The sequence below is a fragment of the Carcharhinus amblyrhynchos genome, chromosome 6, assembly GCF_965287045.1.
Source record: "Carcharhinus amblyrhynchos chromosome 6, sCarAmb.v2.hapA, whole genome shotgun sequence".
Lineage (NCBI taxonomy): Eukaryota > Metazoa > Chordata > Chondrichthyes > Carcharhiniformes > Carcharhinidae > Carcharhinus > Carcharhinus amblyrhynchos.
Window position 1 is genome coordinate 55,006,002 of NC_137329.1, and position 26,662 is coordinate 55,032,663.

The following is a 26,662-nucleotide window of genomic DNA, read 5'->3' on the forward strand; positions in this document are numbered from 1 at the left end:
CCTTGGTACCTCCCTCTGCAGCTGTATTCTGAACTTCGTAACTCACAAACCACAATCAGTAAGGACAGGCAACAACACCTTCTCCACAATCATATTCAACACTGGTGCCCCACAAGGCTGTGTTCTCAGCCCCCTGCTATACTCCTTATACACCTATAACTGTGGGGCCAAATTCCCCCCAGTCTGATTTTTGAGTTTGCTAATGACACCACTGTCGTGGGTCGGATTGCAGACAATGAAGAGACAGAGTACAGGAATGGGATAGAGAATCTGGTGTACTGGTGCAGCAAAAATAATCTCTCCCTCAATGTCATTGAAATGAAAGAGATTATCATTGACAGCAGGAAGCATAAAGGAGAACATGCTCCTGTCTGTGTAAATGGGAACAAAAGGATCGAGAGCTACAAGTTTTAGGTATCTAGATCACTCCTTGTTAAAAGGAGGTAAACTGGACATTTCCATTTTCTGAACACAATTTGGGGCAGTGTAATTCCTTGGCTAGTACTCACCATTATGCAGAGAGGCCCTCCTACCTGTCTATGTGCCTGAACAGTTAAAGGTCACCCTGAAAAGGGATTTTCCCTCTATGGTGGTCTGGCCTCTAAACCTCTTAAAAGGTTGGTGAGTGGGGATGTCCATGTTGAAGCATACCACATCTCCCGATTCTCCTTTATCCATCCTGCTTGTTACTTCCTACCACTAATCTTTGCAGCATTGTACATATCTTTTGTTCAATTTGATGCCATCTTTTATTTCCTTATTTAACCTCAGATGGTGCATCCATGTCAGAGACTTTCTTTCTCAATGGAATATTTGAAAGTTGTGAAACATTTCCTTGAAGGTTTGCTACTGCTTCTCTACCATCATACATTTTAGCTTGTTTTTCCCCTAAATCATTTTTGTTCTTTGATGGAACGTGGGCACCATTGGCACAGTCAGCATTTGTTGCCCATCTCTAATGCCCTTAAACTGAATGACTTGCTAAGCCATTTCAAAATCAACAACATTACTCTGGGTTGGCGTCACATGTAGACTAGTTTAGGTAAGGATGACAGATTCACTTCCCTTAAGGCTATTAATAGAAACATAGGAACAGGAGGAAACCATTTGGCCCTTTGAGCCTGTTCATTCATAATGAATCTGAATGATTCATTATGATCATGGCTGATCGTCCAACTCAATAAGTCTATTCTTGCTTTATCCCCATAACCTTTGATCCCATTCGCCCCAAGTGCTTTTTCTAGTTGCCTCTTGAAGCAGCCAGCATAATTAAGGACCCCACGCACCCCAGACATTCTCTCTTCCAACTTCCTCTGTTGGGATAAAGATACAAAAGTCTGAGGTTACATTCAAACGACTCAAGAACAGCTTCTTCCCTGCTGCTGTCAGACTTTTGAATGGACTTATCTTGCATTAAGTTGATCTTTCTCTACGCTTAGCTATGACTGTAACACTACATTCTGCGCTCTCTCATTTCCTTCTGTATGAAAGGTATGCTTTGTCTGTATAGTGTGCAAGAAGCAATACTTTTCACTGACAATAAATCAAATCAAATCAAAAAGACAGACATTAAATAGATAAGTCCAGGTCTGGGGCTAGGTTTATATTGAACCAACATTACCTTCATTGAACTAATTTAGAGTAAAACTGGGGCTTGTGCATGTGTGCGCACATGCACCTTCATAGCATCATGGGATAAAATCATTTCTTTACCTAGAGAACTGCTGAGGAGAGTCATGAGTTGATGAAGTCAACTAAATGTCCAAAACACCACTCAAGTAATTATTGTAGGGGATGGTATTAATTGTGTTAATGTTACCTTCCTTTCTCTCCCACACTAGAAGGTGGGAGGAGGAGAGGCTATAATTAAGAAAGGGTTTTAAACACCAGTTGGCATCCATCCTTCCCTGCCGCCTTTCTCACTGATGTCTGCATGCAATATTTTGAGTAAGATGTGGAACAAGGCATTAGAGCTCTTCAATGTTTAATGAGATGGTAAAGGTTGTGGAGAGAATTGACCTTGAAAGACTAAGTGAACACCTTCATTGAAGGGATACTGCCTCCATGAAAACATTCAATTGACTTTGGGGAAGGAGAAGTTATGGCTTGCCATGAAGACGCATTGACCAAAAGATACCCACTTTTCAGCCTCTCCAAAATAATAGGTGAAATTTTACAGGCCCTCCAGCCCACAGGATCTTCCAGTCTGCAGAGGTCAATAGACATTTGAATAGCTTGCCACATTTTCCCTTGCCACAACTGTAAAATTCCACCCAATGTCACAACCAAATTCATCCCTCCTAAATATTAACAACCCTCACAACCCTCTGAAGAGTTGGCAAGGGACATTAGGTGAAAAATCTAGGTTTTGAGGAGGGCACAGGGTGAACAGAAGCAGTGCCCACTTGCCCGCACACTGCTGCTTACCTTTTGACACCCCGTATCCTTGTGGTTATTCTAATGAACCCGATGCTGTTTCTGACAGCCACAACATTATATTCTGAACAGCTGGATTTAATTTTATTTCCCCAAGTGCATTATTAACAGCAAAATTTCACAGGTGAACGTTGTGGCATTAAGTGGCAGTGCAAATTGTCAAACCAACGTGGATCATCTCACTGCTGCCTATAGGAGTTTTGGAATTACACAGCTGTGTTTGAGAAGGAAGTGACATTCCTTACAGCTCAAGGGGGCCTAATTGGTCCTACTTTCTCTGATAGTTAACCATTCCCATAAGAAAAGGGCAGAAAATAGCAAGAAAAAGAGAGAGAATTGATATCGCACCTTACAAACCTGAGAAGATACAGTGGCACAGTGGTTAGCACTGCCGCCTCGCAGTGCCGGTGACCCGGGTTCAATTCCCAGCTCGTGTCGCTGTCTGTGCAGAGTCTCCCCATGTCTGTGTGAATTTCCTCTGGGTACACCGAAAGACGTGCTGGTTAGGTGCATTGACTATGCTAAATTCTCCTCCAGTGTACCCAATCAGCCTGAGTGTGGCAACTAGGGGAATTTTCACAGTAACATCATTGCAGTGTTAATGTAAGTCTACTTGTGACACTGGTAAATAAACTTTTAAAGACTCTAAAACTCTTCACATCAGTGGTGTACCTTTGAAATGTAGTTACTGTTTCAATAAAGTGAAATTTTGGATGTAACAAAATCCCAGAAACAGCAGGTCAGTTTTTTGTGTGTGTGAGATACTAGTTGGCTAGGAAACCAGGAAGAACTCCCCTGCTCTTCTCCGAGTAGATTCCCTGGGATCTCTTATGCTCACCTTGGAGAGCAGCAAGGGCCTAGGCACCTCCAGCAGTGCAGCATTCCCTCCTTGGAGTATCAGACAGAATTACCTGCTAAAGCCTCTGGAGAGGGATAACCATCTAACTTCGAAACAATGAGAGTGAAGCAGGGCTGAACATTAAAATAAAACGTACAGTGGCCTGGGCGCGGGGGCCAGGCCGGGGTGGAATGCAGGGTTTGATTACAGAACTAACTTGGCGCAATTGATATTACAGTAAAAGATAATGCTGCTTCTCTGAGTTTGAGGCCTGTTGTTGGGGCAGAGCAGAGTATCGCGCTGACACAGGTTTATGTTAAGATGTGGCTGAGGAAGCAGATTTGTAGTTTAAGGTACTTGCTCAAGTGCAAGAAGGAACTAGAAAGCAATGAAGGTGAACAAGGTAAAAGAAACATGGAAATCTCATTAGAGGGAAGATCAGCACTTTTCTCCAAGGTAGGTATTCCTGAGAGGGAAGCGGCAGTGAGTTAAATACTAGTGCAAAAGGCAAAATATGGCAGGATGCTGGAAATCTGAAATAAAAATGCTGCAACTGTTTAGCAGGTCAGGCAGCATCTGTGGAGAGAAACAGAGTTAACATTTCAATTTGATGGGCTTTCCCCAGAACGGGAAAAGATTTTTAAATAAGTACAGAAGCAAAGAAAGGGGATAGAGAGTTGGAAGAAGGGTAAAAGGGAAGGTCCGTGAAGGAGTGGACAGCAAGAGAGATTAAATACCTGTGGTGGTTGTCCCTTTATGGTGAAGGTCACGTGATTCAGGGAGCAGGGTGGAGGGGAAGGGGGAATCATCCTGGTAAACGCAGGTTTCCGTTCTCAGGATCATCTCAGAAGCTGATTGCAGCTACGAGGCTGCAAGCCTCTGTATAATTTAATCTGTAAATAAATGAGTTGTGCTTTCCCTAAACTAGTGAAAAAGCATCTTTACAATAACCAAAGGGATAATGGTGTACGATCAAAGAAGATTGCAATGAGATGAGTAAAGAAACAAAATGTGGATCTATAGGAGTTATAAATGATTACCATCACCTTTCCAAGAAAATGAGTGGTAGTTATGATCTAAAACTGTCAAATTCAATGCTGAGACTGAAGGCTGTAAAGTCCCTAATGAAAATACAAGGTATTGTTCCTCCAACTTTCGTAATTCACCTCCTGCATTCCTGGTAGTTGTATCATTCAATGATAATGGAGTTGTGATTAATCATAGCACTCAGTCTTTGTCAGTTAGTCAGCAACTGACCCAGCAATAAAATGGATGAAAACTCCAAATGGTGGAGAGCTTTGTGAACCGTTGGTCCCGAGGTACCTTTTTTCTTCCAAATATTGAACACGAATGTGCCAATCCTGGCTGATTCATAAAACATATTTAAAGCCTGTTCCCTGAGCTTCCCCTAATGTGGAGCTGAGGTACCTGGGCCAGAAATTGTTGGGTTTAATCTCTGGGTTGAGCTGACCCCAGCTGGGAGGTGACAGTCACGCTACAAATGGCCTCAGGTCCTCTGAGCTATGAAGGGGAAAGAATTGATCACTGCCTGCTAATGTGAGGGGCTGTGAGCGTGAGGTGAAATCCAGATCAAGCAGCTTTTAAAAGGGATTGGGTTTGAGAGTGGGAAAGCACTCTTCACAGGTCATCCTTGCAGTCGATTTGTTGGTCTATGGTCACGCATGATGAATTGGCACTCTTGTAGATGTCTTGGCGGCCATTGGCGCCCATGGACATAAGTCACCACCTCTCAGGGGAGGAAAATAAATAAAATTTGGAATGGTAAAACATATTTGAATCATCTTTTATAACAGCAAGGTTCAATCTGTACTTGTTTGTTTATTTTTTGTAAATCAATAATTATAATCACTTTTAAATGCCCAGGGATGACTCTGTAGCCATTAATGTGCCAGACTGACTGGTAATTCATTTATTTCCTTCGCAGGATGAAGCAGCACAGACCAATGAACAGGAGTAACTGGCTCTCGGCAGGGCAGTGATCTCTTCAACCATCTGCAAAGAGCCACTCTCTTCTTTTGTTTTGGGGGCTGGCTGGCAGGGAGCTCTTTCTTCTTCGAAGACCTCAGCCAGCGATGGCAGGTGAGAAAGCCAAGCCCAAAGTGATCGATGCCCAGAAGCTCGCCAGCCTCCTGCAGAATGGTGTTGAGGGCACGCTGGTGATTGACAGCCGCTCGTTTGTGGAGTACAACACCTCCCACGTGCTCAACTCGGTGAACATCTGCTGCTCGAAGCTGGTGAAGCGAAGGCTGCAGCAGGACAAGTTCTCCATCACCGAGCTCATTCAGCCTTCCTGCAAGATGAAGGTATTGTGCCCCGTTTCCTTTCTTTTGACCCTCGCCCCTGTGGCACACAATTAGCACAGCTCCCTTTAGTGGCAGGAAGCACAAACACCAGTTTACCCCCTTTTTGCCTTTTCTTATCAGTGCATGTGGGTTTATTCAGTTGTACTCTTGTAGGCCTTGATGTGTCTGTTTGTGCCTCCCCCTTGTCTTATCTCTCGTTTATCCTTCTCCCTTGATCTGTGTCACTTTTTCTTTACCTCTCTTTATCTCTGTTCATCCTTTTCTCCTGGGTCTCTCTCTTACTCCCTCCCCTGACAAAGTAAACAATTCAAATACTTTTCAGACGGTCAACAGCTTTTTCCTTTTCCCCTCCTCCTCTCCCCTCTGATTTAACCTGTTCCCTTTCTGCAAAGCTGATAAAATTACAAATAATGAAAGACTGGATTAAGCCAGAGTGCAGCGATTGGCTGGCAATGACATCATTGCCCTGGCCCTGTGGAGCTAAATACTGTGGCAGATTGAAGGGACAACACGCGCAGCTTGCTGCCTGGCAGTGTGCCTGTGTGATTGATGCTGAGTGTTTATGTGCTGCTTGCAAGCTTAATTATAATTTTGCCATCTTGAGCTGTTGAATATTCATTAGACAGTGCCCAGACCCCTTCTGCCCCAGCCCCCATGTCCTCTAACTAAACCTCAGCTCAAGTGTTCAGTGCTTTTGTCTCATTCTAGATGTAGAATAGCAAGCTACCACCACCACCACCTCCACCCCCAACCCTCTATTAGCCAAATAATCCACAAATCCAAATGTTAGTCTCCTTTTCTTCTCTCATCCCAGCACTTGTTAATTAGTTTATGGGAGCTCTGAATTCATTTTCCCTCAATAGCTGAGAGAGAGGGAGAGAGACCAGCAGCAGCTGAACTGCAACAAAAGGCACTTCCTATTGGAAAAGGTTCATTTCAAGATTTGTTTAAAAATAACCGCCAGGGGCTCCCCTGATGGCTCAGCTGCTTAAGCACTGAGAAGTTGAGTAATGCAAGCCAGAAAGGTCCAAGATCTGTTTCCCAATCTGTGTTGGGTTAAGGCCACTTTTAATATTCAATATATCTGGACAAGCTGAAATGAAGAGCTGTGACCTCTGTGTTAACACTAAAACTATCTCTCTTCGCATGGATCTCTGATAAGGCAATGTCTCCAGAGCTTGGCAGCTTTATACTAAGAGTGTCCTCGATGGAGAGGGAGCCACATCTGGTTAACCATTGACCGAAAGGAAACCTAAGGGTCTACCGTCAACTTGAGGAGAATTCGGAAGTCCAACATCAACTGAGAGAACCATATTTGTCTGATACTACATAATTGTTGCAGAATGAATATGTTCACCCCACATACATTCAGTTGGGATGGGAAAGGGACAGAACGAGACAAGCTAATAAGGATTAACCCCCCTACCACTCCCGCCCCCCCAACATATCCACATTGTTGTCATCAATACATCACCTCCTCGAAGTACTGATCTTGTGTTCCACAGTGGAATCTTTTCCAGGATGGATATACAGTGCAAAGGTGGCATGGTAGCACAGTGGTTAGCACTGCTGCTTCACAGCTCCAGGAACCTGGGTTCGATTCCCAGCTTGGGTCACGCTCTGTGTGGAGTTTGCACATTTTCCTCGTGTCTGCGTGGGTTTCCTACGGGTGCTCTGGTTTCCTCCCACAGAAGTCATGATGTGGGTATGCCGGCGTTGGACTGGCGTAAACACAGTAAAAAGTCTGACAACACCAGGTTTTAGTCCAACCGATTTATTTGATAATAGACTCACAAGCTTTCGGGGTTAGCCCCTTCGTCAGGTGAATGGAAAGTTCTGGCCTCAGACAGAGCATATAAAGCACAGACAGACTGTCTGTGCTTTATATGCTCTGTCTGAGGCCAGAACTCTCCATTCACCTGACGAAGGGGCTAACCCCGAAAGCTTGTGAGTCTATTATCAAATAAATCGGTTGGACTAAAACCTGGTGTTGTCAGACTTTTTACTGTGTTTACGCCAGTCCAGAGAGGTGCAGGTTAAAATTGCCCCTTAGTGTCCTGAGATGCGTAGGTTAGAGGGATTAGTGGGTAAAATATGTAGGGATATGAGGGTAGGGCCTGGGTGGGATTGTGGTTAGTGCAGACTCGATGGGCCAAATGGCCTCTTTCTGTACTGTAGCATTTCTATGAAATATAACACTGTAGCGGACATCAGGAAATGATAGTTTGCACTGAATCTACATCTTTCTCTTCCCTGCACCCCTGCCAACTCCATCATCCCAGAAATATCTTGAACTTTCCCACCCCCAGTGCAGAGTGGTGCAGTATGGTACTCAATACTCATAACCTGATATGATCAGGCATTAAGGCTGTAGGAGACGTGGCACTGGGGCAACTTGAGAGGTGCAATAACTGCAGCAGTACAGCCTTATGAGAACTGTTTTTTGCTCCATTTATCTGCAATTTTTGTGAAAACAAAGTTTCAATGTGTAGCACCAAACACGACAATGTGTTCAACCATGTCATCATGCCCGTCCTGTGCTATAGATACTGTAAAATATCTCCACCAATTTGTTACTGTCTTCTCAAGCATCTTGGAGTTCGGCAGTTATCAAGATTGTTGCTCACCAACTGAGCATACCTAGGGAAGGGGTCGATGTCTTCACAATAGCTGTAGGGAAGAGTAAAAGACCTGGCAAGCGAATGAAAAAAAAACAATTGCCTAATGAAATCCTCTTTCATTTCCAGAGCTCCTCAGTGAATGTTTAACTGCTTGTTAAGCAGATGAAATGCAATGATGTCATGCGAGGATCCCTAGCTATGCCTTTGTCTGCAAAATGTTTAAGAGACTGGCATAGAATGATTAGTGGATGGTTTCTTTTTGAAGCAATTTAAAAACTGCTATGAAAAAGAAAAGCCCCCAGCCCTGCACTTCCACCCCCAGCCAATGAACTGGATGAGTTAAAGCAGAATACTGGCTGCTTCTCTTGATTTGCAGATACCCACTATCTTGTCGATTGGTTTTGCATAGCATTCTGTCTCCACAAGCAGCTCTGGACACATCTGCTTACTGGAATCAGAATGAAAATAAAATGATGTGAAGTGAGGGAGCAGCTCATTGAGAACAACACGACTCAGAGCAGACATTTACCCACAATGAAACCTAAACCTGCGCACTTTCTGGCCCAGAAACTGAGCTTCAGAGGCAGAAGCTCATTTCTACTAACACAGAAACTGAGGAGCAGGACCTCCAGGGTGGCATTCTCTGGGTTGCTGCCTAGTACCAGCAGGGCTAGGAATAACGAGATCATGCAGCTGAATGCATGGTTGAGGGATTGGTGTAGGGTAGAGGGCTTTACTTTTGTAGACCACTGGGAGGTATTTATGAGAGAAGGGCAACTGGCTAAGTTAGGGGTTCCACTCTCATACACGCAGGGCAGGGTAGATGTAGGAGGATGCGGCGGCGCGGGCTCGTTGGGCCGAAGGGCCTGTTTCCCGTGCTGCGTTGTTCTTTGTTCTTTGTAGATACTTCAAGAGTCGCACATTGATAATTGAGCTGCTAGCTATGACATCTCATTACCTCTTTGCTGATGTGAAAATCAGCTAAGATCTTACTGAATGGCAGAGCAGGCTCAAGTTAGTTCATCTGCACCTTTTTTCATATGCTTATTGCCATCCCCTTTCCCCATAACCCTGCAGGCATCGCACCTTCAAGCAAAATTGTGTTTTGAAAGTTACTATTGAATTGGCCTCCAGCATCCTTTAAGGCAGCAGATTCCAAGAAGGTGAATCTTGGCTTTTGTATGCTCTCCACAAAAAGTGAAGTTCTAGGTGCCGCTCTGATAAATCAAAAACAGAAAATGCTGGAAGCACTCAGCGTGTGTGGAAGCATCCGTGGAGAGGGATAGAGTTAAAGCTTCAAGCGAGAGCTGATGAAAGGTCACAAACTGAAACATCGGGTGGGATTTTCCAGCCCTTCCTGTCAGTTAGATCTTTTGGTCCCGCCAAAGGCGAACCCCAGCAGTGGGTTTCCAGACAGCAGGACAGGTGTGTCATGCAAAAACACATAGATTTCAGTGGAACTGGAAAGTTCAGCTGGTGGCTTGCCTCCAACATGCAAAAACACGCTGGGGGATGGGGGTGGAATGGAGTGGGAAATCCCAGTCATTAACTCTGTTTCTCTCTCCAGAGCTGCTGAGGTGTTTCCAGCATTTTCTATTTTTTTAATACTAGATTTCCAGCATCCTCAATATGCTGCATTTGGATTATCATTCTGGTAAATCTCTTCTCCCTCTTGGCCAAAGCCTTGACTATAATGCACAGGATTACACCTTATCAGGATAGAAGTGTAACAATATCCCTCCATCAGTTTTGTGGATAATGTCTCCGGAATGTGCCTTAAGATATGCAGCCCATACCTGGAAGATGAAATTCAGAAACAATTCATAGATCCGCTTTAGTTACAAATATTAAATGTGCAGAAGAATGAAACCATTGACTGGAATTTTCCAGCTTCCACATCGGCAATCCATAGCAACCTCTATTTATTACGACAGGACTGGAAGATCCCACTAGGGTGAAAGTCTGGCAAATTCTGGCCATTGTTTTCAATCTCCACTACAAAATTCATTCACTAGCGACCGACTCTATTTCCTTTCCTTGGGAGCAATCTCCGACTAATCCAATCTGTGCGCAACCTTGATGTTTTACTTGACAGAAATGAGGTTCCAAGCACACATTACAACCTCTGCAACATCAGCTAACCATGCACCACCTTAGCTTCACTTGCCTTTGAAACTATCATTCATGCCTTAGTTATCTTCAGTTTTGGCTATTCTAATGCTGCTCTCCCATACTCTATCCTCTGCAAACTTGAGGTCAAGCAAACTCTGCTGCCTGTATCTTCACTCACAGCAAGTTTTGTTTCCCTATCGCCCATGTACACGCTGACTTACTTTGGTTCCTACTCGAAGAACTTCTTGATGTTAAAGTCATCCTCCAATTCAGGCCTCTTGAGATCTTACTTGTTTCACCATTGGTGGTTGTACCTTCTGCTGCCTCAATCATGAGCTCTGGAATTCGCTCCTTATACCTCTCTGGCTCTCTACCTCACTTTCTTCATTTGAAACTTCTCTCAAAATTTACCTCTTCAATCAAGTTGTTGACTGTCTGACCTATATTATCTCTTTATGTTGCTCAGTGTCATAATTTGTTTTTCAATACTCCTGTGAAGCGCATTCGGCTGTTTTATTGCATTGTCAAGATTGTTCACCTCCGTTTGAACATACAATATAAAAATGATGGGCAGGAATGATCTACCAAGCCTGTCTTACACTCATGATGCCAGACATTGTGGCATCATAATGAGGTATTTGTTGCCCCTACCCTCCAACAGTTATGTTGTCATCTGGGAAATTCAATAAAATAGCACTTTTTCAAACTGTTACAAATGATATCAACACTTTTCTATTTCCTATCCCTTTTCCCTGCCTTCTATGTTACTTAAAAACATAGGACAGAATTTTATGCTCCCCACCTCATTCCCCCATCCCTGCTTTGGGTCAGGGTCAGGTTGTGGGCTGGGGGGCAGGACTTGCTCCCATTTGAAGGACAGATTAGCCTAATGCCAACCAATGTTCGTTCAAGCATAATACAGCATTGGTTGCTGTTTGAGACAGCAGGGATGTGTTCCTCACTTCGGTCATAATGTTCAAGCTTGCAATAATGTATAAACCTTGTCATGTCATAAGAATATTGCAAAACCATTTATTACTTTTGAAGGACTGTCACAGTTGTTACGATGTTTGGACAAATACCACAATCCATCTATATACAAGTCAGGTCACACAAACAATCTATTTTTGTTATGGCAATGGTTTTCATATCGGAATGTCAGCTCTTTTTCAAATGGTGCCTGGGGATATTTAACATTGTAGACACAATTTAACATTCTCTGCTATCCCAATGGAGCGCTCTCTCTGTGTTACACTGAAGTGTAAGCCTTGATTTGATCCTGAAGTCCTGGAGTTGGGGCTTGAAATCAGCTTTGAGACTAGAGGCTGATCTGACACTCAGGGGGACCAGCTGAGCCTGACGCTGGTGGGGAGACTACATCAGACATCAGCTATGAGCCCATAGTGCTTCAGCTAAACGTGTGGCAATTTAACTCCTTGTGTGTAGGCTCAGTTACTTCCTAACCATGTTTCTGTAATGGTGATCAGCTGAACCAAATGACAGGAAGAGATGTAGATTCACTCGCTGGGAAGGACAAACAGTGGAACAACTACACATCTGTGACCCAACGGCATAATGTGCTGGCGGTGTAGCTTCATCCAGTGCAGTGACACACATCGATGCAAATTGCTTCATCACAGTATTTGACAAATCTGAATTTTTAAAAAAGAGTTTGGGAAAATGCATTTTCGGCAAAGATATTATGGGATAGAAACATTTCTAAAGCAGTATTTCTTCGGCCTGCTGCCATACACTGATGAGTTTAATGGTAGACAGTGGAGCTGAATCTCGACTGTGAAGTCCATTTGCCAATGGATGTGGCATTATCTGCTTTGTGTGCTGCCTGAGGTGAATTTCTACCCCTCCCAAGTCAATGGGATACTCCAAGAGCCTCACTCCTTCAGTTGAGAAATCTGTGTTCTGATAAACACTTAAGGTCATACGAAATAGGAATAAGAGTCAGCCATTGAGTTTACAGTTTATTTGTATACTTCAGTCCCATGTTCCTGATCTATGGACACCCGTTGCAGAGAAGGGCAAGGAAGGAAGAGGACTTCCTCATGAACCTGATCTTGGGCTTGGCTGCATTTGTCATTAACAGGCCCAGACATCAGGCAACCTAGGGGTTATCCAGCCTAACAGTCTGTCCTCCACTGCAGCTACGTTCATGGCCAGAAGTACTTGGAGAGGGAGCAAGTGGTGTCTACCAGCATTGTCGAGGCCTTCCGTGACTAGTGACGCCCCTAATGACATTTTGCTTTGATGTTTTAAGTTTCCTTTGTGATTTGTCGTCGTTTATTGCACCATTCCTTTTAGGAACTGCCCCTTTAATTTGTCCCTCTGTTTATCTAATTTAGTTTGATTGTTTCGCCAAAATAGGAGTAGGACTCTTGAGCCTGCTCCACCATTCAATAGGATCAGGGCCGGTCTGATTGTGGTCTTAAAACTTCACTTTACTGCCTGCCCCCATCATAAGCTTTTACTCCCATGTAGATCTCCTGCATCACCAGAGTTTACTACCCAGCTGTCTAATGTTAAAGAAGCAGCATGGAATGGAAAATAGGTCAATTGCTTACAAGCTACAGCTGAGCTTAACTATTGAGGTCTGATCTGTTTGATTTCAGACTCCCGGCATGGCAAAACATGAAACCAAATAGAAAACGAGGTAGTTGTCAACTGGTAGGGAGGTACAAAACGATAGGAATTTTCATGCCCTCCGCCACCATGAATGAACCCTGCATCTCTCCTGAAGTAATGGCTCATTCTTACTGCAGGTTCCGAGGGGAGTGGAGCAAGGTTTGACACACTTTCAGGGTGGCCCGGTCAAGGGGACTTTCCTGCGAAGGTGGGCATGGTGACATTTAGGTAAATAATTGCCACCATTTTTGAACTGCCAAAACAAACAAATTTTAAAATGGCAGGTTGAACACTGCCAGGTTTCCATGTGAGTGGGCCTTCCAGCCTGCCATGCAGCTAACCTGATTAAAAACCACAATGAGATCATCACTCCAATTGGATAACATTGCACACATCCTGGGCACAGCTTTGAGATACAAGTTTAAATTGCAAAGAGCCAGTTGGCCTGATGGTCTTCAACTAAATATGTGAAGGCTAACTAGGGAGCCAGCTAGCACTCCTTTTTAAACTTAATGTTAGAGATAGTCTCAACCCATTCACCAAGACTACACACTTGCTGATGTCCTTTCCCACTTCTACAGCACCTTTTGTGTCCAAGCACTGCCAGAACTGTGAACTAACAGGCCTGGCAAGACCTTCAGATCTGTTCTCATGTTTTGGGATTCAGCGGCTGGAGCCTTATCTCTAATACAATGGGAGGGGACAGCGGTTAGCACTGCTGCCTCACAACACCAGGAAGCCAGGTTCGATTCCCAGCTTAGATGCCTCTGCTTGGTCAACAGCTAACTCCTGTACGGAATTCAGAGGTAGCAAAATAAAATAAATTAAACAAAGAGAACAGGGGGCACAAATCATTTTCAGACTACACATAGCATGAGGTACCCCTTTCTATTCTGTATATTCCAGGAAATTATAGCAATGAACTGTTTGTGTAGATGTGCATGGTGTTGTTGGAGAAAAGATGAGAATATGGGCCAAGATACTGATCAAATTGACATTGTTCTGCAGCTGAGAATCAGCCTCTGCTTGGATAGAAAAATGGAGCTTCTAGATATGCAGGCAATTCCACACACACACACACACAAACAAATACATTTACATATGTATGATTATGTGCATGTGTGGGCCACGTGCAAACCAGCATGCAGACTCGTAAGTATTCAAATACAGGGCTGTGGAGACAAACAGATGTGCTTATGTGCACCGACAGACAGGTGTTGCACAAATACATTGTCATGCCCTCACACATAGAATTCTCTATATAAACATGCTGTGCCCAGGTCCATTGTTCAGAGATGACAAAAGAGCTCAGTGGGATGAGGAGGACTGCAGGCGTGGAATTGTAAGCCCCTATAGAGGCCATCTGAAGTCTGCACAGACGAATACCCTGTTTGCTGAGTGAATGATGTCACTGCTGGGACCATCTGCTCCTGTAGGTAAAGCTGGACAATCAGAGCTAGAGCTTGAGCAGAGCAGTGATTGTGGGCTCTGCTTAAAGCATCTGTGCTCCAGGCAATCTCTGGCACAGAACAGCAGCGGGGAAGAAAAACATCCAGTCTTATTTTGTAGATCGTTGGAGAATTAACCTGGCGGATTCCATGAGGTGCAATTTCTGCAGCAAAATCAAAAATGAGACAGATATATTTCCCAACTTTAAGGTGACGGAAAGTCTGTCATTTCTAAGGATTCATTCTTGGGATGTGATCATTGACATTTGTTTCCAATTTGAATACATTGGGTAGAAGTCAGCGTCTTGCTGAGCCACTTGTGCGGGGGGGTGCTATAAACATGAAGCACATTAGTGTAGGAGTGGAGTCACATAGATGATCGACCAGGATGGCAGGCAGGCAGGTAATTGGCTCAGTGAAAAATCATCATGGTAGCAGGTGCCAAACGGTGATGATGGTACAAATAAAACAAGTAATCATAATTTATAACATGGCTATAGGCAATCATGAAGATAAAAATAAAGAATAACATATAAAACAATATACAAACATGATCATTTCAGAATACAGATAATTACAATACATTGCAAACTGAGGTCTCCTTATGGAATAGAAATAAAATGCACGTGTGTCTTTCCCTAAACTACATTAGGAAGATCGGGTTTTTACAACAGTGGACACTTCTTTAGATGTTGTTTCTTTTATTTCCAGAGTTTTATTCTAAACAGAATTCAAATTCTCAACCTGCCTTGTGGGGATTCAGTCACAGTGGAATCTCTAATTGAAGAAATTCTAAAAGCATGTGAAGTTTTTTCTGCACTAACTTTTTTCTAACTGCAGGCTTTTATTGTTAATTTTTGCTGGTACGTTTATTAAAAACAAATATTTTGTGACAAACATAGTTGAGAGATTATTTTTGCCCAAGTACAATATTTCAAAGCTAAGTGGTGAAAGGAGACCTCAATGGACACATAGGACAAACTCCCTGCACCTACATACCAAATACCAAATCATAGAATCCCTACAATGCAGACTGAGGCCATTGAGCCTTTCAAGCCTGCAACCAAGTATATCCCCATAACCCCACATATTTATCTGGACACTAAAGGGTCATTTACCATGGCCAGTGAACCTAACCTGCTCATCTTTGGCGTAGGGCGGAAACTGGAGCCTGGAGGAAACCCATGCAGGCATGGGGAGAATGCAGAAACTCCACACAGTGACCCAAGCCAGGAATTGAACCCAGGTCACTGTGAGGCAGCAGTGCTAACCACTGTGTCACCATGCTGCCCATATGTGCAAGATCTGGCATATTTACCTAGCAATGAAGAGTTGGTTGTACACATTCCAGGTTGGCACAATAGTCCATGTCATCTGCTGCCATTCTGTATTGTGTGGGTGGCACTGTCCATGACAATTAAGGGCACCTTCTCCCACTTTCATTTTTGAAATGTGGCACAGTCAACATTTACTGCCCATCTCAAAGCACCCTGATGGTGAGTTCCATGCAATTTTCAGACAGAATATACATCCCAACAGAAAGAAATAAAACAGCGAATTAGAGAGTAAAAAAGAGGCACATTTACAACAAATAAAGTTTGAAAATGTATTTTACTGGCAAACAATTGAACTAGTATCAGAAGCCACAAGAGGCACATAACGAGATATAAGGACAGATCCAAGTCCCTTTCATCCATCACAGAGTTGTTATGGTGCAAAAGGAAGCCATTTGGCCCATCATGTCTGCACTGGTTCTCCAAATGAGCATCATTGCTTAGTGCTATTTCCTGCCTTTTCCCTGTACCCTAGCATATTGTTTATATTCAGGTTAACATCTGATGCCCTCTTGAATGGCTCAATTGAATCAGCCTCCACTACATTTCTAGGCAGAGAATTCCAGACCCAAACCACTTGTGTGAAAAAGTTTTTTCTTACGTCACATTTACTTCTTTTGCCTTTTGCAAATCATTTAAAACCTGGGCCCCTTTGTTCTTGATCTTTTGAATGAAGGGTAACAGCTTCTCCCTATCTATTTTGTCCAGCTGCCTTGTGATTTTGAACACATCTATCAAATCTCCTCTCAGCCTTCTCTCCAAAGAGAACAATCCTAACCTCCTTAATCTCTCCTTCATTCTACCTTTCCGGTTCATTTTTTGTATCACAATCTGTCCTAGGATACAACATCAATCCAATGACTGCTTTTCTCCCCTGTCATTTTATTTTGCCTCTTTTCAGTCCCTTCCCAATCCAATGTGACCACGACTTGGGTGTACTGGGGCAGTGTTAGGGGCAGTTTGCAAACTGCTGTTTCTGGCACCAAGTGCTGGCCCTGGAGTATCCTATCTTCTAAGGTTGATGCACTATAAGATTGAGGGAACCTGTATCTAATACTGCAAACATGCTCCTTGGTTAATACAAAAACTGTGGCATTCCCCTGCAATAACCATCCAATCAATTTGAATACAGCTGCTCCTCAAGTCACATGGTAGGCTTATTCCCAAAGCCTTTAGGGGATCAGAACATTGACAGATCATTATGTTTCTGCATGTATATTATAAAGAATAATTAACACCTCCAGAATGTGTTCCAAAGCACTGACACTTACAGTAACACCTCAGCTTTGGAATAAGATTAATACCTTTTTTGGAAAAAAAAGTATCAGCTTTCTTACCCCTTGCCAATTTTTTCTTTTCCTTTCATTAAAGACATGGTTTCCTTGTATTTGTCAGATTACCACCTGTGTGAAGTGCCTCAAACATATGAAAACAGCAACAACTTTGGTTTAAAAAGTCCCAGGATGTTTCACAGGGGTGTTATCAAATGGTATTTGATACCAGGGCACAAAGGACATATTAGAAAAGATGAGCAAAAATTTTAACAAATAGGTTTCGTTGAGCATCCTAAAGGAGATGAGAGGTCAGAGGTGGTTTAGGGAGGGAATTTCAGAACTTGGAATCTTGATGTGGCCACAAGGAGAGAGATAAAGGTAATTGGGGATGCACTGTTCTGGATGGGATTATAGAGATAGGGAAGGCCAAGCACATAGAAAAATCTGGATTTTAAAGGAGATGGTGCAGAATTGGAAACCAATGTAGGTCAGTGAGCCATGCAGCTGAACTTATAAAAGACACTGATTAGAATGCAGCTGGAAAATTGTGTACAGCTCTGAGTGCCACACCATAGGAAGGATGTAAACACATTGAGAGAGTGCACAAGAGATTTATAAGAATGGTTCCAGGGATGAGAAGCTTTAGTTATGAAGAGAGATTAGGACTGTTCTCTTTGGAGAGAAGGCTGAGTGGAGATTTGATAGATATGTTCAAAATCACAAGGCGGCTGGATAGAATGGAGAGAAACTATTACCCTTCATTAAAAAGATCAAGAACAAAAGGGCCTAAATTTTAAATGAGTTGCAAAGAGCAAAAGAAGTAAATGTGATGTGAGAAAAAACTTTTTCGAATAAGTGGTTTTGGTCTGGAATTCTCTGCCTAGACGTATGGCAGAGGCTGATTCAATCGAGCCATTCAAGAGGGCATCAGATGATAACCTGAATATAAACAATATGCTAGGGTACAGGGAAAAGGCAGGGAATAACACTAAGCAATAATGCTCGTTTGGAGAACCAGTGCAGACATGATGGGCCAAATGGCTTCCTTTTGCACCATAACAATTCTGTGATGGATGAAAGGGACTTGGATCTGTCCTTATATCTCCATGTGTGCCTCTTGCGGCCTCTGACATTAGTTCAATTGTTTGCCAGTAAAACATATTTTCAAACTTTATTTGTTGTAAACATGCCTCTTTTTTACTCTAATTCGGTGTTTTTTTTCTGTTGAGATGTATATTCTGCCTTGATTTTGTTTATTTTTGAAGAGCCGGGGTTGATTTTGCCTTTGTGTGATAGTGTAAAGCATAAGGCAATGAGTCAGCAATGTGTCTTGCATCTCTTCCTGTTTTTATTTCCACTCTCTGTATTGAACTCATTATGACAGATCCATTATCCATTTTAACCAAGCCTATCACCACACTGCAATCTGAAGCAGATATAAGGCTCGCTACTTGTGGGTCTTCTGCTGGTTTGGAGCCTCACTTGCTGTGAACATGGGTCAGAAATAGAGCAAGGACACCAAAGGCCTTACACTTAAAGTGTCTTTCATGATCTCATGACATCCCAAAGATTTTATTGCTTTTTAAGTATTTGTGAAATCTAATCCTTCAACAGCACCTTCCAAATTCCACCATCTGGAAGGATAAGGACAACAGATGCATGTGAACACACTGATCTGCAAATTCCTCTCCAAGTCGCTCACCATCCTGACTTGGGACTATATACTGTTCCTTCATTATCACTGGATCAAAATCCTGGAATGCTTCCCAAACAGTGCTTTGGGGGTACCTGTGGCACGTGGACCGCTCAAGAAAGAGGTTCAGCAACTCTATGGCAATTAGGGGTGGACAATAAATGCTGCACTAGCCAGTGATTTCCACATCCTGTGAATGAGTAGCCAAAAATCACTATTGCAATGTAGGAAATATGGTTGGCCAATTTGTGAACAATGAGGTTCTGTGAACAGCAATGTGATAATGACCAAGGTATGTGTTTTAGTGATGTCAATAGAAGGATAAAAACTGGCCAAGATGATAAAGAGTGAGGAGATGGGGTATCAGAAAATAGAAAGGAGACTTATTCATGTCTGCTGCCACCTGGTTCCAAGTGACTGCATTAGAGTGGCACTTACTAATCTCCTTGGCTATGGATAATGCACAGTGAACAACACGAGAAAAGAGGCAACCACTCAGAATCATCTTCTTACATTAAAAGTAAGTAAAAAGTCTGTATTTGCATCGCTGGAATTGACCTTTTGCAAAATTGGTGGCCATTCTTTGTTAAACCAAGAACATCAGGATAATGCTTGGCCCACTTTGGGCCAGAAATCTCGATTTGTCTGGGGCCTGCTTTTGTTCCAACTCTTGGCAGTTTAGCAGAGCCCCTTTTTCTTCTTAAAGCTTGCATAAAATCGGCAGAAAGCTTCATAGCTCTGGATTCCACAGTGGACGGTCACAGCCACTAACTTTAGGTCGCTGGTGCAGGCCTTTCTGCCCCACTCAGTCCTGCCCTGTTAAGTAATTTATTCATGAGGAGGGGCAGGTGGTGGGAGTACAAGGAGCACTAAAACAGGGGGAAATTATGTTACTTCTGATGGGCAGCTGTTTAAAAGAACAGAGCTTAAAAAGAAAGGTCAGTGCTGATCAGCAGGAATACAATAGCTTCATCAGAGGGATGTGGCATTAACAGAGATCAATTGGAGAGTTGTATCCGCTCTGATGGGAGAAACATTCAAATGCTCTGAGGTGGTGAGAAAAGGCTCTCAGAAGGGGATTTTCAACATTTAAGCAAAACAGATGCAATCTGAGTGTTCCTAAGACGGTGCACACAACCCTAAAACCTCTGTCAGATCCAAAGGATCAACAGATCCCCTTAACCTAGAAGGAAACCTCCTACCAAGAGAATGAGAGGAGCTTTCTCACTTGTTTCCTGATTAATTTTCAAACAGTGGAAGCCACTCTCTTTTCAGACAGGAGCTGTCACAGAATTAGAGCATCTGATGCATCAGGCTGCAGGGTAAATGCTACAGAAACTCAGAGCACATTAGAGTGAGGGAGAGACCCACTATCCTGGCAGTTTCAGGAATAAAATATTATGGCCGGAATTTTACAGTGCTGTTGTGTTGGGAGGTGGGCTATATGGCGACCCGCGCAGTGGTCCATTGACTTCAGCTGGACTGGAAAATTCTATCAGTGGGAGGAGCTGTAAAAATTCCACCTGATGTGTCTTTTCCCTTTAGCCATTTTGTTTGAACACTGTTATATCAAATACATTTTAAGTTCTTTCATAATTTGCAATGATTATATATTTTCTTAAGGAACACATGCCCACAGGAAAAGTGGGCCAACCACAGCTGGTGCGGGAAATTAAAGAGACTATTAGATTAAAGGAAGAAACTGACAAAGCTGGCAAAAAGAAATAAATAAGCCTGAGGATTGGGAGGATTTTTAAATTCAGCAAAAGATGACATTCCTACATTCCAACAATGACTACACTTCAAAAGTAAAGCACTTTGGCATGAGCTGTGCTCATGAAAGCTGCTACATAAATGCAAGTCTTTTAAGAAGAGAGACAAAGTCAGATATACGAGTAAACCAGCTTGTGACATAAAAACTGATAGTAAAACATTCTATAATTACAGAGATGGAAAGGAAGAGATTAGTGCAAGTAAATGTGGGTTTCTTAGAGCCAGAGACAGGAGAGATTATAAGAAGGATAAGAAAAGAGCCACTAAACAAGTACTTTGGGGTAAATTTTCCAGTCCCGCCCACTGAAAGAATTGTTGCAGACAGGATGGACAATTTAAAGGTCCATTGACCTTGGGTGGGTATTTCTACTCTCATGTGGGTGTGACCAGAAAATCCCACCCTTTATATCCATCTGCATGGTAGACCACACAACAAACATTCCAGAAAAAATGTGGCAAAATAACCTAGTGAAATGAACTTACTAGTAAAGAAATAGTACTGGAGAAATTAATTAATTAAAAAACTGTCAAATCCCTCCATATGATAATCCACACCCTAGGATTTTAAAAAGAGATGATTACAGAGGGAGTGAATGCATTGATTTGATCTTCCAAAGTTCCTTAGATTGTAGAACCAACCCTGTGGATTGGAAGGTAGCAAACATAATGCTGCTTGTCAAGAAAGGGAAAAGAAATAAGACACTATTGGCCAGTTAGCCTGACAGTGGTAGGAAAATGCTAGAATTCATTATTAGATACATGTAAAAGGCACTCAGAGAATTATGATATGATTGGGTTGAGCCAACACAGATTTATGAAAGGAAAACCATGTTTGATTAAAGGAAGAGGCTTACAAAGCTGGCAAAAAGTAGGCTTACATTAACAGTGCAGTGAAGCTACTACATCTACTATAGAGGTTTTTGAAGTTGTAGGTAGTCAAGTGGCTAGTTGATTATATTTGGATTCTCAAACAGTATTTGAGTAACTATCACACAACTGGTCATTGCACAAAATTAGGGTTCGTGGAATGGGAGTAATGTCATGGATTGAGGATTGGTTCACAGATAACCAAGTAGCAGCAATAAATGGATCATTTTCAGATTGGCAATTTGTTACTAGTAGGGCACCACAAGTATTAATGCTCAGCTATTTCCAATCCATATTAATGATTTAGGTTAGCAAACAAAATACATTGTATCTGCATTTGCAGACGATACAAAGTTAGCCAGGAAAATAAGTTGTGAGGAGGATGCAAAGAGGCTGCCAAAGGATTTAGTCAGTTTTGATGTCAACAAAGTGCCAGGTGAAATATGATATGAAGAAAAGCAGAATATATTTTAAATGTTGAAAGACTGAGAACCTGGTCTCCAAAGTGGCCTTGTGCACGAATCACAAAGTCAACATGTAGATACAGACATTAGGAAAGCAAAAGGTGTGTTAGCCCTCATTGCAAAGCAAATGGAGCTGAACAGTAAGAATATCATCATGCTGAGACTATACCTGGAGTACTATGTACAGTTTTGATCTCCCTACAACAAAGGTTTGCTGCACTGATTACTGGAATGAGTGGATTATGAGAGATTGAATAGACTGGGCCAATACTCCCTGGAGTTCAGAAGAATGAGATATAATCTCATTGAATCATATAGAATTCTTAAGGTTGGTGACATGGTAGAGGCTGGGAGGATATTTCTTTGTTATTGCTTTGTTTCTTAGTTCTACAAATAAAGTGGAGGTGGAAGGAGGGAGTGAAAAGATTGTTGGATCAGGAGGCAGAGGGAAGTATTTGGACCAGGATGTGACGTAGCCTCCAAGAATATGGCCAATTAATGTTGGCAAACCCATGACAGGGATCCTACTTGGACAGTAGCATAAGTGGCAGCTTGGAATATCATTCTATTTTGGAATTTGATAAGAGTTTACATTTGAAATGGCAAATCGAGGGGGTGGTCATACATGACCTGCTACATGGCAATGCCACCATGGCTCGTACTACCTACCTTTCAATTTGCAAAGTCTAACACTATCCAATGCCCGCTGCAGTGCCCCTCTTAAAATGGTCCATGCATATCTGGGAATGTTGAAGAGGAATCATCTGGATTTTTAATTTCCTTTACAGATCCTAGATTCTTTTCTACTATTATTCCTGTCCTGGGCATAGTGGGGAGGTGGCCAACTTTGGGCTTCGGGCACTGGGCATTGTAAATGGTGGGTGTAGGTCAGGGCAGTGAGTCTCATAGTTGTTTGGTTGAAAGATCCCTTTTCAAATCGATTAATGATCACAGACTTCCATCTAAACTATAATATACGGCACATAATATAAAAATACTGCATATATAGAGTGTTCTGATAATATTTTTAGGAAGAGGGGGAGGTTTGAGAAGTTGAAAAAAATTCTAAATATTTATGGCATTTTCCTTTCCCTTTCTCACCACCACCATGCCACTGTGTGATTACCAGTTTCCGAAGCACCTTTTTATATCTGCTGATGATAGGCTTGCCCAGTCTGAGCTCCACTTGGTGCTGAGTCACATGAACCTCAGTTAGATTACTGCACTTGGCCTCAGAACCCTGGATGAGAGAGATAAAAATCAGCTGGTGACTCCTGCTGCCAATGCACATGTGTAGATGCTGGGTGTGGATGGTATTATTTAGTGCCAATCCCATCTGTTGGAAAATACCACGGAAACCCCCATTGAAGGGTGGCACAGTGGCTGAGTGGTTAGAACTGCTGGCTCACAGCACTAGGGATCCAGGTTCAGTTCCAGCTTTGGATGACTGTGTGTAGTTTGCACATTATCCCCACGTGGGTTTTCTTCGCATGTTCCCATTTTCTCCCAAATTCCAAAGATATGTGGGTTAGGTGGATTGGCCATACTATATCATGCCAAACCTTAGTGTCAGGGGATTAACCGGGTAAATGCGTGGGGTTACAGGGAAAGGGCCTAGATGGGATTGTTGTAGGTACAGGCTCCATGGGCTGAATGTCCTCCTTCTGCACGAAGGATTCTATGTTTCTATGACAGGGACACAATTGAGTAAAGTATCAGAAGACTTACCATAGCCACAAAACTTCACACCAACAAGAAGATGGGAATAAAAACTGGAGGAAGGGAAGGGTTCAGCAAACTCAAATTTTCTGTCTTTCATTTGGCTGTTGCTCTCAAATGCTGGCCTTAGAAAGCAAAAAAAACCTCAGGATGGCCCCTGATCAGTCAGCTCCCTAGTGAGCTCTCACCATGCATGTCTATCATTGGCTATCCACTCTCATTCTTTGCCATTACTCCCCCAATCTACTCTCTTCCACTGTTTAAGTGAGCACCGATAACCCACTTAAGGGCTTTAATTGGTGTCAGGGCAAGGTTGTGCACTAGCAATCCCACCTGATTAAATGCCCCACACCACCAAACCCACCACGTGGGGAGAGCATTAAATTCTGTTCCGAGAGCTTGGGCCTGACCCTTGGCTTGGATATTGCAGTGGGCAGTAGGCTGGGAAGTCAGTAATGGAGTGTTTGGGGGAGTCGGTGCCATTTTTATCTATGAAGGTATGTACTACTTATGAAAATAATTAATTGTCAGTTTATTTTGAAAGAGTGTATTTCTGTAATTGTGCAACTCAAGCTTAAATACTTTCAAAGCAGGTCTCACGCAACAGTAAGAAAAACTGAGAACTTCTGAAGTGAAAAATAACCAGCAGGACTTTGACAAGTGATTATACATGTTGGGCAACTTTGGGAATTTAATCTCAGTTGCCAGGAAACACTTATGCCATTACACTAGTAGCACATGTAGTTCAGCCTCGCATTATCCTTTCTGTTTTCTAAATCGATCATGATGTGGAGATGCCAGCGTTGGACTGGGGTAAACACAGTAAGAAGTCTCACAACACTAGGTTAAAGTCCAACAGGTTTATTTGTAGCAAACACCACTAGCTTTCGGAGCTAGCTGTTCCTTCGTCAGATGGGTGGGAATTCTAATCACAAACAGGGCATATAAAAACACAAACTCAATTTACATGAATAATGATTGGAATGTTAATCTTTACAGCTAGTCAAGTCTTAAAGGTACAGACAATGTGAGTGGAGAGAACATTAAGCACAGATTAAAAACATATGTATTGTTTCCAGACAGGAAAGTTAGTGAGATCTCACTAAGATTCACATTCCAATCATTATTCATGTAAATTGAATTTGTGTCTTTATATGCCCTGTTTGTGATCAGAACTCCCACCCACCTGATGAAGAAACAGCTAGTTCTGAAAGCTAGTGGGTTTGCTACAAATAAATCTGTTGGACTTTAACCTGGTGTTGTGAGACTTCTTACTGTATTCTAAATTGGTGCCTTGAAACCTTCGGGAGAGAAAAACTCCTGGAGACAGTTTGTTCACAGAAGTACTTAAGTTCAATCACAATGTGTGCCCAACCACTTCCCTGCTTGTGGGAGAAAGCACAGATGACAAGGTCTGGGGATAAAGGCAAAATACTGCAGATGCTGGAATCTGCAACAAAACAGAAAATGCTGGTAAATCTCAGCAGATCTGGCAACATTGTGTGTCGGCGGGGGTGCGGGGGGTGTTGCAGTTTGGAGACAGGATGGAGTGCAAGATTGTCGAAGTGGAAAAATGAAAGTAAGAATGAAAAGTGATAGCAATGGATGAATGAGATGAAAAGAAGAAATGAAATATAATAAATGGAAATGGGGTGAAGGTGGAGGTTCATACACTGAAGTTGTTGAACTCAATGTTCAGTCCGGAAGGTTGTAAGTGCCCAATTGGAAGATGAGGTGCTGTTCCTCCAATTTGCATTGGGGCTTCACTGGAATATTACAAGAGACCAAGGTTGACAAATGGATAGGAGAGCAGAGTGGTGTGTTGAAGTGACAAGCGACATGACGGTCTGGAGTCCTGCTTGCAGAAGAACTGAATGTATTCTGCAAAGTTTAAGTTAAATTAAATATATTTATTAGTCTTAAGTAATCTGAAGTTACTGTGAAAATCCCCTAGTCACCACACTCCGCCACCTGTACGATTTGTTTTGATTTGATTTATTATTGGCACATGTATTAACATACAGTGAGAAGTATTATTTCTTGTGCGCTATACAGACAAAACACACCACTCATAGAGAAGGAAACAAGAGAGTGCAGAATGTAATGTTACAATCACAGCTAGGGTGTAGAGAAAGATCAACTTAATTCAAGGTAAGTCCATTCAAAACTCTGACAGCAGCAGGGAAGTTCTTGAGTTGGTTGGTACGTGACCTCAGACTTTTGTACCTTTTTCCCGATGGAAGAAGGTTGAAGAGAGATTGTTCCGGATGCGTGGGGTCCTTAATTATGCCAGTTGCTTTGCCGAGGCAGCGGGAAGGGTAGACAGAGTCAATGGATGGGAGGCTGGTTTGCGTGATGGATTGGACTACATTCATGACCTTTTGTAGTTCTTTGCGGTCTTGGACAGAGCAGGAGCCATACCAAGCTGTGATACAGCAAGAAAGAATGCTTTCTATGTGCATCTGTAAAAGTTCGTGAGAGTCATAGCTGACATACCAAATTTCCTTAGTCTCCTGAGAAAGTAGAGGCATTGGTGGGCTTTCTTAACTGTAATGTCCAGGACAGGTTTTTGGTGATTTGGACACCCAAAACCTTGAAGCTCTCGACTCTTTCTACTTCATCCCCATTGATGTAGACAGGGCATGTTCTCCCTTACGCTTCCTGAAGTTGATGACAATCTCCTTCATTTTGTTGACATTGAGGGAGAGATTATTGTTGCTGCATCAGTTCACTAGATTCTCTATCTCATTTCTGTACTCTGTCTCATCATTGTTTGGGATCCAACCCACTATTGTGGTGTGTCAACAAACTTGAAAATCAAATTAGAGGGGGATTTAGCCACACAGTCATAGGTGTATAAAGAGAATAGGAGGCAGCTGAGAACACAGCCTTGTGGGGCACTGGTGTTGAGGATGATTGTGGAGGAGGTGTTGTTGCCTTTTCTTACTGTTTGTGGTCTGTGAGTTAAAAAGTTCAGGATTCAGTCACAGCCGAGACCTGGGCCATAGTGTTTGGAAATGAGTTTCATGGGAATAATGATGTTGAAGGCTGAGCTGTAGTCAATAAATAGGAGTCTGACAGAGGTATCCTTGTAATCTAGGTGTTCCAGAATTAAGTGCAGG

At 42.6% G+C, this 26,662-nt stretch overlaps 1 protein-coding gene across 3 annotated transcripts in view; it reads left to right on the plus strand.

The window, feature by feature from the left end:
- LOC145343934 (dual specificity protein phosphatase 8-like) overlaps positions 1 to 26,662 on the plus strand; it is a 202,374-nt gene that overhangs the window by 34,387 nt on the left and 141,325 nt on the right. For all 3 annotated transcript variants that reach the window (XM_080190476.1, XM_080190477.1, XM_080190478.1), the window contains one exon: positions 5,220 to 5,598. In XM_080190476.1, coding sequence (XP_080046602.1) covers positions 5,368 to 5,598 — 231 coding nt within the window. In that variant the 5' untranslated portion in view covers positions 5,220 to 5,367. The remainder of the gene's footprint in view (positions 1 to 5,219; positions 5,599 to 26,662) is intronic.